This window comes from Eleutherodactylus coqui, chromosome 7, assembly GCF_035609145.1.
Source record: "Eleutherodactylus coqui strain aEleCoq1 chromosome 7, aEleCoq1.hap1, whole genome shotgun sequence".
In the NCBI taxonomy this organism is placed as follows: Eukaryota; Metazoa; Chordata; class Amphibia; order Anura; family Eleutherodactylidae; genus Eleutherodactylus; species Eleutherodactylus coqui.
The window spans coordinates 207,581,226-207,591,375 of record NC_089843.1 but is presented as its reverse complement, the minus strand read 5'-3'; the positions used below and the strand labels follow the sequence as shown (position 1 = coordinate 207,591,375).

Here is a 10,150-nt window from a genome sequence, read left to right as displayed (position 1 = left end):
TGTTGATTTATTAAAGTTGATTTTAAAGTTTGAAAGGGTCCCAAAATGTTCCAAGCCTGCAATCAGTTTGGGTAAACCTCTCTCGGGGTTAGTGATTAGAAAGATAATGTCATCTGCAAAGGCTGTCGCGGAAAGTGTGCAGCCCCCAGCATTCAGTCCCCGTATCTCCTGGTCCATCCTAACACTTTGAAGAAGGGGTTCAAGGTCCAGTATAAACAGGGTAGGGGACAATGGGCACCCCTGGCGCGTGTCATTTTTTATCTCGAAGGGGGGAGACAAGATATTATTTATTTTTAATCTGGCGTAGGGCTTCGCATATAGGGAGAAAATGGCTTCGACAAAGGGGGGAGGGAAGTTGAAGTGGAGCAAGACAGATCTCATGTATAACCAATCGAATCTGTCAAAAGCCTTTTCGGCATCGGTGCTTACTAGGGCTAGTGGGATTCCTTTTACGTGCGCATAGTGCATTGCGTGTAGGACACGCATGCAATTGTCCCTCCCTTCCCTTCACGAAGCCTGCCTGCTCCCTATCTACCAGGTACGGAATGTATTTCTCCATACGCTTGGCAAGTAGTTTGGCCCATAACTTAACATCGAGATTTATTAAGGAGATGGGCCTGTAGCTACCGCACATCTCCGGGTCCTTGCCCTCTTTTTGTATTAAGGTAATGTGGGCCTCTTGAGCCTGCTTTGGAAGAGAGCCGCCTTTCAGAAGATTATTAAACATTTCCGTTAAGCGCGGAACTAGAATGGTGCAGAAAGATTTATAATACATAAGAGGGAGGCCATCTGGGCCGGGCTCCTTCCTGGGGGGGAAGATTCGAGGACCCTGTTTACCTCCGCCTCCATCACCGGGGCTAAGAGTACATTGGCTGACTCTGTCTCCAGACATGGAAGGCGGAGCTCTTTTAAGAAATCTGTTATCTGGCAACTGGCTTTTGTGATGTCGTCTTGATCTTTCTGTGGGCGTAAATTATATAGTTGGGAGTAGAATTGCTGAAATTCCGCCGCAATGTCGGAGGAAGACGTGACTTTCGCCCCTGCGCGGGTTTTTATTGCGTTAATCTGATTCTTGGTGTGGGCTTTCTTGATCAATGTTGTCATATATTTACTACCCCTGTTACCTTGGGCGAAAACTAGATGCTTAAGATGGAGGCATCTTTTGTTGAATCTCGATTTCAAGCATAATTTCAATTCCTTTCTAAGGGTGATCAATTTAGTTAGGTTCTCTTTGCAGAGTGAGAGTTTAGTGGTATATTCTAAATTTGGGATTTGCTTCAATAAATCGTCTGTCTTTCTGTTGGCTCTTTTTCTTCCTGGAGCCCAGGGCTATCAGTGGGCCTCTGATGAACGCTTTGTGCGTTTCCCACACTAGAGTAGCTGACTGGTCCCCTCCTGTATTGAACTTAAAGAATTCATCTAGTTGTTTGGAGAACGAGGCCTTGTCTTCCTCAGAGTCTAAAAGGGAAGGGTTCAGCCGCCATCTCCACTCCCGAGGGGCATTGCATAGTGGTTTTAAATCTACATGCAAAGGGGCGTGGTCAGAAATAGTAGTAGAGGCGATGGTTGAATCAACCAGGAAAGGTAGGAGCTTTGAGGCAATGAGGATGTAGTCTAGCCTCTGAAATGAGGCGTGTACATGTGAAAAGTAGGTATAATCCTTGACGGAGGGAGAGCACTGGCGCCACGCGTCGACCAGTCCCATCTCTGAGAGAGATTGATGCAGTCGCCTCAGCTTAATTTGAGAAATCTGGGAGCGTCCCACGGACGAATCCAACAAAGGATTCATTGTGAGGTTCAAATCTCCGCCCAATATGATGGGGCCCACTGCGAACTCCCTAAGGGTCTCCAGTTGCCCGACCAGCCACGAGACCTGACTGGAGTTTGGTGTGTATAAGTTGGCCAGGGTGATCTTAAAGTTGTTGATGTGCCATCTTAAGTAGATGACCCTACCCTCCCCATCCGTATGTTGCGCTTCGCATATAAAGGGAATAGACCTATGGAACAGGATGGAAACTCCCTTGGAGGCTGATGTTGGATGTGGGTTGTGGAAGCCCTGCGAGAACTGTTTGCCCGGTAAGGCTAAGCACTTACCCCTCTTGTAGTGGGTTTCTTGAAGGAAGGCGATTTTTGTGCCGTATTTACGGAGTAGCTGTGCTACATTATGCCGTTTGAAGGGAGAATTGATCCCTCTCACATTAAAGGAGGAAAGGTGAAGACAATCGTCCGCAGCTGGCCGTAGAGATGGAGGCATAGAATGTCACAGGAATGTCCTAGAGAAAAGAAAGTCTGGTATGTCAGTAAATCTGTATGTACTATATAAAATATTAAGGATGAGGTGGGTAGATATGGGGAGAGGACAGACACCGGGAATGGGTAAAAAATACACAAGGGAGGGGTGACACAGCAACTGAATATATAAACTAGTTATGAAAAAGACCAATTAGTCCAAGGACAGTCAGTGGGGGTGGTGTGCAAGGCGGTATAACCCACTTTAAGTGGGGAACTGGTATGCAAGCGATACCAGGCAGAGAGACCGAGTTGCACGAAACCTGCCCTGACAGACACCCTGGAGGATCTTGTTAAAAAGCAGAATACAAAACAAAGAAGATATAACTTAAGTGAGTCAGGGTAGAAGGGCAAGAGAAGCCATCAACAAATCGCGTAGAGAAAAGAAAGCAAACAGTAAGTCCAGCAAGACCACCGAGGAACTCCTTGCGAATCGGCGGGGGCTACGGCGTGAAAACTTCGGGACTTAATCCGAGTCCAACCGCTGTCCCAGAGTAGTCCGACATATAGTAAATCAGGCTGGAGCAATCAGACCTTCAACTCCCCACTGGGAGTTCCGATGGGGATCAACCAAATCGGTAGGTGTGTAGATAAGAAATTCAGTCGCCTGCTGGTGTGGTGTCTCAACTTTTCTTTTTCTTGCTCCTGGGCGACTTTGCAGGGCCGGCCGTATTCCATTCCGCCAGAGAAGGGAGCTTAGGCAGATTGGGCAGCTCCGGGAGCGGAAGCCAGCACGGGAGGTCTACTGACTCTATCTCCAGAAACTGCCAACAGGCCGGCAAATCCCCCGGATCTCGGATGTTGATCCTACGGCCTTTATGCGAAATGCCCGGGCCAAAAGGGAACAGCCAGGCATATTTGATTCCTCTGTCTTTAAGCACGTCCAGGAGTGGCCGGAGGAGGCGGCGCTTGGCCAAAGTAGTGGGGGCAAGGTCTTGGAAGATTTGCAGGGGGACCTCTGAATATTTTAAGTCTCTATAACTTCTAGTGGCCCTTAGAATGGTGAACGCGTCCTGAAAGGACAGCAATTTGCAAATCACGTCCCTTGGTGGTTCTGTGTTCGCCGGGAGGGGTCTGAGGACCCTATGGATCCGTTCAATCGTAATGGGTGCTACTCTCTCTGAGCCAAGCAGGATTGAAAAAATTTCTTTGGCCGCTTTAGGAAGGCAGTCCGTGGCCCACGATTCCGGCAGCCCTTTGATGCGGATATTACATCTCCTATTTCTATTTTCTAAATCCTCCTGCATCAATAGGGCTCTGTTGAGATGATTATGGTGCTCCTGCAGGATCTGCGCCATTTCGGTGGCATGAGTAGTTATGGAGGTAGTTGAGGTTTCCAAATCTTCCACCCGCCGTCCCAGGTGCCTAATGTCCTCTTTAATTTCACCCAGCTCTGTCATTATGGGGTGTAAGGCTTTCATAATGAGGTCTTTCATAAAGCCTCTTGACACAGCCTCTCCATCCTCGCTGTCTGAGATAGCTCCCTCCTCCCCCTCCTTACTGTGAGCTGTAGCTGAGGTCTGTGCTGGCGCCATCTTGGCAGGGAACAGCAGTGAGCGGGAACTCTTCTTTTAAATAGCGCTGCATATCTGCCTGTCCCCTGCTCGCCCGCGGGGTCCCCGTGTGCTCCGAGCCCTTCTCCTTCCCAACTCTTCTCATATCAGTGCTTCAGATAGCCACTGTGATCCTCTGTAGGTGTCTTGCCGCTGGAGCTCTGCTTTCACACGGCCATACAGCGCAGCGGTCAGGCTCCGCCCCCCTACAATTCCAGATTCCATGGTAATATGCTGTTCAATCAAATGCATGGGATTACCCAATTCCGCTCACATTAGCATGTTCTATTTTACCATGGATATCCGCGATATAGAGCCCATTAAGCTCTATGGTCGGCAACAGAGCAGGCAATACAAACAAACAAGAAAAGCTTACGCAGTACATTGCGCGGCCGTACGTAGAGTCACCGGCTGGGCTTACCGCTGGAATCCGCTGTAGGCCTCCCACCCAGGGAATCCAACCCGCTCGTGTGCAGGCGGCCTGAGGCGTGTAACTAGAAAATTTTCAACAAAATATTTTAATAGTAAACAAACAAATATAAAGTTATTCGCACCACTTTCAAGAATCAAGAAGTAGAATTTGCAAGTTGCAAAGTTCTTATCTCTGAAATTACATAGTTTGCCATCATGTTTTTATTACTTTTTGTTTGCTGGCATCTACGATGTATTCCCCTACCGGGCAATTTTTTTGTATGTTTTTGTTTCCAGACATCTGCCTCCAGCTCCTATTGGCTGTATCTATGCAGGTCTGCTCTGGTTCTTTCCCTCCCCCTCCCCTTGTGTTGCTGTGCGGAGTTCAGTAGCAGTGCCACAGCAGCGTTATGGATGAGATGCCAGCAACAGATGCTGATTTGCAGCCTTCGCCACTGTAGGCCACAGCTGCCCATCACCTTCCAGCTGACGCCCCTCTGCTCAGACAGGAGGCCTGGACCGCTGCACTTTCTCAGTTGTGTGCTGTAGGTGCACGAATCCCTTTAGTGCATTCTGATCCTCTTAGCAGTGTCATGGAAGGGAAAGATGATATTTCCTTTCGAGACAAGCAAAAAGCCATTGCAGCCAAGGACGAGAGGAGAAAGTCAACAGAGCATCCTGAATTAGTCTGGAGGAATATCATCCTCATGACTCTCCTGCATATTCTGGCACTATACTCTGTGGTCCTCATACCCCAGGCACAGATTCTCACTCTGCTCTGGGGTAAGTTATCCTCATCTACCTATTATTAATGTTTTAGTACTTCCACATCAGAGATTTTTTTTTTGCTTGCCCCCCCCCCAAAAAAAAAATTTAATTCAAAAGTTCTATTTCTTCTTTTGCAACAAATTTACTTTTATCATGTTTTTTTTTGCGGTTACATTTGGGGTCTTTGTGCTTCTTCTCACTTAAGAGTTAACTGAAAACTCATTGTGGAAACACTTTGTTTTATACTGTAGTTGTTTCGTACTATTATTTGGTCTAGGAATGACTTGAATGTGAATTATTTGAAACAATGACAAGTGAATCAATACTTAACCCCTTACCGACAAGCCAATTTTTTACTTTAAGGACCAAGCAATTATCATCGGCACATTGCAAGGGCCATAACTCATTGACATAACCGTAGGTGGGCTTGTTTTTTGGGGGGGAGGTGAGTTGTGCTTTTTAACAGCACCACTCTGGGAGACATATAATGTGCTGTAGAACTTTTATGAATTTTTTGGGGGGTGAGGTGGGGTGTGGAGGTGGAAAAAAACACAAAATTTTTTACAGCGTTCACCATTCGGTAAAAATAACATGATAACTTTCTTATCTGATCAGCTTGATTACTGCGATATTAAGTTTATAGAGATTTTTTAAATTTTTTACAACTTTTGAACAAAAAAACGCATGCTAAGGGCTCATTCACACAAGTGTATATCGACCGCGCTTTCATGACCGGCTGATATACGTTGGTTTACAATGCATAGGTTTAGATGGGCATATTCCTGCGGCGTAAAAGCGCCTGGCCGACCATGATAGCACTTACGGTGTGCAATCCGGTCGGGCATTTTGACGCTGGTGAGAAAAGATAGTTCAGGAACTATCTTCTGGTCAGAATACGGTGGCTCCCATAGACTCCTATGGGAGCCTATGACAGCTGCCGGAGAAGGGAGGTGGGAGGGATTTTAGCAGCGTGTCTTCTAAATTCCCATCCCCTACCCTCCTCCCCTTGCCGGCTGTTTGCAATGGGAGGGAGCGGGAAAGGGTGGGAGCCCCCTCCCATTGCTGACAGCCGACTAGGGGTGGAGAGGGGGTAGGAGCTTAGCACACTAGCTCCTACCCCATCTCACCCCCTTCCCTTACCTGATGGTATCCAGGGCTCGGTGTATGCTGGCTGAACCCAGGCCGACTGAATGGGTGCACAAATTGGAGATTTCTGCACCCATTCACGTGATTTTCGGTCGCGCTGTGGCCTTGACACAGCTGACTAAAAATCGCTTACGTTCGTGTGAAAGAGCCCTGAGATTGATAACATTTTAATTGTTTTGGTACCTTGTAATCATGCAGTGGGGTACTGATGGGTGACAGAAGAATAGCAACACATTATTAATAATGACAGCAAAATATTGCCCAATTTATTTGTATTACCACATGGCGTACTGACAGCATTCATGTTCACTTTCATGCAGAGGCTTGGACTGGGCCATAGTGGAACAGGTGATTTCCCTGGTGGGCCCTAAGCCAGGTGGGCCCTTAGTCCCCCACTGTCCACAGGTGCTGCACATATTGGGTTAATGGGAGTTTACTAGAGATGAGCGAACGTACTCGTCCGAGCTTGATATTTGTGCGAATATTAGGGTGTTCGGGATGCTCGTTACTCGTAACGAGCACCACGCGGTGTTCCGGTTACTTTCAGTTTCCTCTCTGAGACGTTAGCGCGCTTTTCTGGCCAATTGAAAGACAGGGAAGGCATTACAACTTCCCCCTGTGACGTTCAAGCCCTATACCACCCCCCTGCTGTGAGTGGCTGGGGAGATCTGATGTCACCCGAGTATAAAAGTCGGCCCCTCCCGCGGCTCGGCTCAGATGCCTTGTGAGTTAGCTGAGGGAAAGTGGTATCGTGCTGGAGCTGCTGTAGGGAGAGCGTTAGGAGTCAGTGTAGGCTTCAAGAACCCCAACGGCCCTTCTTAGGGCCACATCTACTAGTGTGCAGTACTGTGTTAGCACTGTATTTTTTATTTTTTTTTCAAAATTGGATCTGCAGAGCATTGTGCCCTGCAATAGGGACAGAAGTGGTGGTTAGGCAGGGAGAGTGTTAGCAGTGAGTGTAGGCTTCAAGAACCCCAACAGTCCTTTCTAGGGCCACATCTATCCGTGTGCAGTACTGTCCAGGCTGCTGTTAGCAGTGTTGCATTTTTTTTTTTCTTTCTCAAAACCGGCTGTGCAGACCATTGCACCCGGCATTAATACTACAGGGATAGAATTGTGTAGGCAGGGCCAGAAGACATACATTATTCATTGAATAGACGCAGTGTGGCTTTTCCTTTGAAAAACAAGGGAAAAAAATTCTATTTTGCCTGCCTCTGACAGTCCTCAGGGCTCTGTGTACGTGTGTGCTGCGTGCAGAACGTTAAAAAAAATCAGACGCAGCCAGCTACGTTTTACTGCAGGCTTGCGCCAATTTTTTTCCTGCATGGGAAATCCCTGATCTGCTGTAGCGAATAACTTTGCATCACTGCAGTTCTGTGACACATTTGCAGGGCAACGACACAGTTATTAAACTTAGTAGTATTCATTGAATACACGCAGTGTGGCTTTTCCTTTGAAAAACAAGGGAAAAAATTCTATTTCGCCTGCCTCTGACAGTCCTCAGGGCTCTGGGTACGTGTGTGCTGCGTGCAGAACGTTAAAAAAAATCAGACGCAGCCAGCTACGTTTTACTGCAGGCTTGCGCCAATTTTTTTCCTGCATGGGAAATCCCTGATCTGCTGTAGCGAATAACTTTGCATCACTGCAGTTCTGTGACACATTTGCAGGGCCACAACACAGTTATTAAACTTAGTAGTATTCATTGAATACACGCAGTGTGGCTTGTCCTTTGAAAAACAAGGGAAAAAATTCTATTTTGGCTGCAGGCTTGCGCCAATTTCTTTCCTGGCTTGGAAATCACTGGTAATACAGCATGCTGAGGGGTAGGGGTAGGCCTAGAGGACGTGGACGCGGCCGAGGACGCGTAGGCCCAAGTGAGGGTGTGGGCACAGGCCGAGCTCCTGATCCAGGTGTGTCGCAGCCGACTGCTGCGCGATTAGGAGAGAGGCACGTTTCTGGCGTCCCCACATTCATCGCCCAATTAATGGGTCCACGCGGGAGACCTTTATTAGAAAATGAGCAGTGTGAGCAGGTCCTGTCGTGGATGGCAGAAAGTGCTTCGAGCAAGCTATCATCCACCCAGAGTTCTGCGCCGTCCACTGCTGCAAATCCAAATCCTCTGTCTGCTGCTCCTCCTTCCTCCCAGCCTCCTCACTCCACTACAATGACACATGCTCAGGAGCGGGAAGACTCCCAGGAACTGTTCTCGGGCCCCTGCTCAGATTGGGCAGCAGTGGTTCCTCTCCCACCAGAGGAGTTTATCGTCACTAATGCACAACCATTGGAAAGTTCCCGGGGTCCGGGGGATGAGGCTGGGGACTTCCGGCAACTGTCTCAAGACCTTTCAGTGGGTGAGGAGGACGATGACGATGAGACACAGTTGTCTTGCAGTGAGGTAGTAGTAAGGGCAGTAAGTCCGAGGGAGGAGTGCACAGAGGATTCGGAGGAAGAGCAGCAGGACGATGAGGTGACTGACCCCATCTGGTGTGCAACGCCTACTCAGGACAGGTCTTCAGAGGGGCAGGCAAGGGCATCAGCAGGGCAGGTTGCAAGAGGCAGTGCGGTGGCCAGGGGTGGAGGCAGGGCCAGACCGAATAATCCACCAACTGTTTCCCAAAGCGCACCCTCGCGCCATGCCACCCTGCAGAGGCCGAGGTGCTATAAGGTCTGGCAGTTTTTCACAGAGACGCCTGACGACCGACGAACAGTGGTGTGCAACCTTTGTCGCGCCAAGATCAGCCGGGGAGCCACCACCAACAGCCTCACCACCACCAGCATGCGCAGACATATGATGGCCAAGCACCCCACAAGGTAGGACGAAGGCCGTTCACCGCCTCCGGTTTGCACCGCTGCCTCTCCCCCTGTGCCCCAACCTGCCACTGAGATCCAACCCCCCTCTCAGGACACAGGCACTACCGTCTCCTGGCCTGCACCCACACCCTCACCTCCGCTGTCCTCGGCCCCATCCACCAATGTCTCGCACCGCACAGTCCAGCCGTCGCTAGTGCAAGTGTTGGAGCGCAAGCGCAAGTACGCCGCCACGCACCCGCACGCTCAATCGTTAACCGTCCACATAGCCAAATTTATCAGCCTTGAGATGCTGCCGTATAGGGTTGTGGAAACGGAGGCTTTCAAAGCTATGATGGCGGCGGCGGCCCCGCGCTACTCAGTTCCCAGTCGCCACTACTTTTCCCCTATGTGCCGTCCCAGCCCTGCACGACCACGTCTCCCGCAACATTGTACGCGCCCTCACCAATGCGGTTAGTGGCAAGGTCCACTTAACTACGGACACGTGAACAAGCACAGGCGGGCAGGGCCACTACATCTCCCTGACGGCACATTGGGTGAATTTAGTGGAGGCTGGGACAGAGTCAGAGCCTGGGACCGCTCACGTCCTACGCACCCCCAGAATTGCGGGCCCCAGCTCGGTGGTGGTATGTTCGGCGGTGTATGCTTCCTCCACTAAAGCACCCTCCTCCTCCTCCTCCTCAACCTCTGTCTCGCAATCTAGATGTGTCAGCAGCAGCAGGACGTCGTCAGCAGTCGGTGTCGCGCGGCGTGGCAGCACAGCGGTGGGCAAGCGTCAGCAGGCCGTGCTGAAACTACTCAGCTTAGGAGATAGGAGGCACACGGCCCACGAACTGCTGCAGGGTCTGACAGAGCAGACCGACCGTTGGCTTGCGCCGCTGAGCCTCCAACCGGGCATGGTCGTGTGTGACAACGGCCGTAACCTGGTGGCGGCTCTGCAGCTCGGCAGCCTCACGCACGTGCCATGCCTGGCCCACGTCTTTAATTTGGTGGTTCAGCGCTTTCTGAAAAGCTACCCACGCTTGTCAGACCTGCTCGTAAAGGTGCGCCGGCTCTGCGCACATTTCCGCAAGTCCCACACGGACGCTGCCACCCTGCGTACCCTGCAACATCGGTTTAATCTGCCAGTGCACCGACTGCTGTGCGACGTGCCCACACGGTGGAACTCTACGCTC

The 10,150-nt window shown here is 50.0% G+C and overlaps 1 protein-coding gene across 1 annotated transcript in view; it reads left to right on the top strand.

Moving 5' to 3' along the window:
* Nucleotides 1–4,956: 4,956 nt before the first annotated feature.
* Nucleotides 4,957–10,150, top strand: part of SCD5 (stearoyl-CoA desaturase 5) — a 154,723-nt gene continuing 149,529 nt past the window's right edge. Inside the window, exon 1 of the mRNA XM_066574919.1 lies at nt 4,957–5,036. Within this exon, the coding sequence (XP_066431016.1) occupies nt 4,961–5,036 (76 nt within the window). The 5' untranslated portion in view covers nt 4,957–4,960. The remainder of the gene's footprint in view (nt 5,037–10,150) is intronic.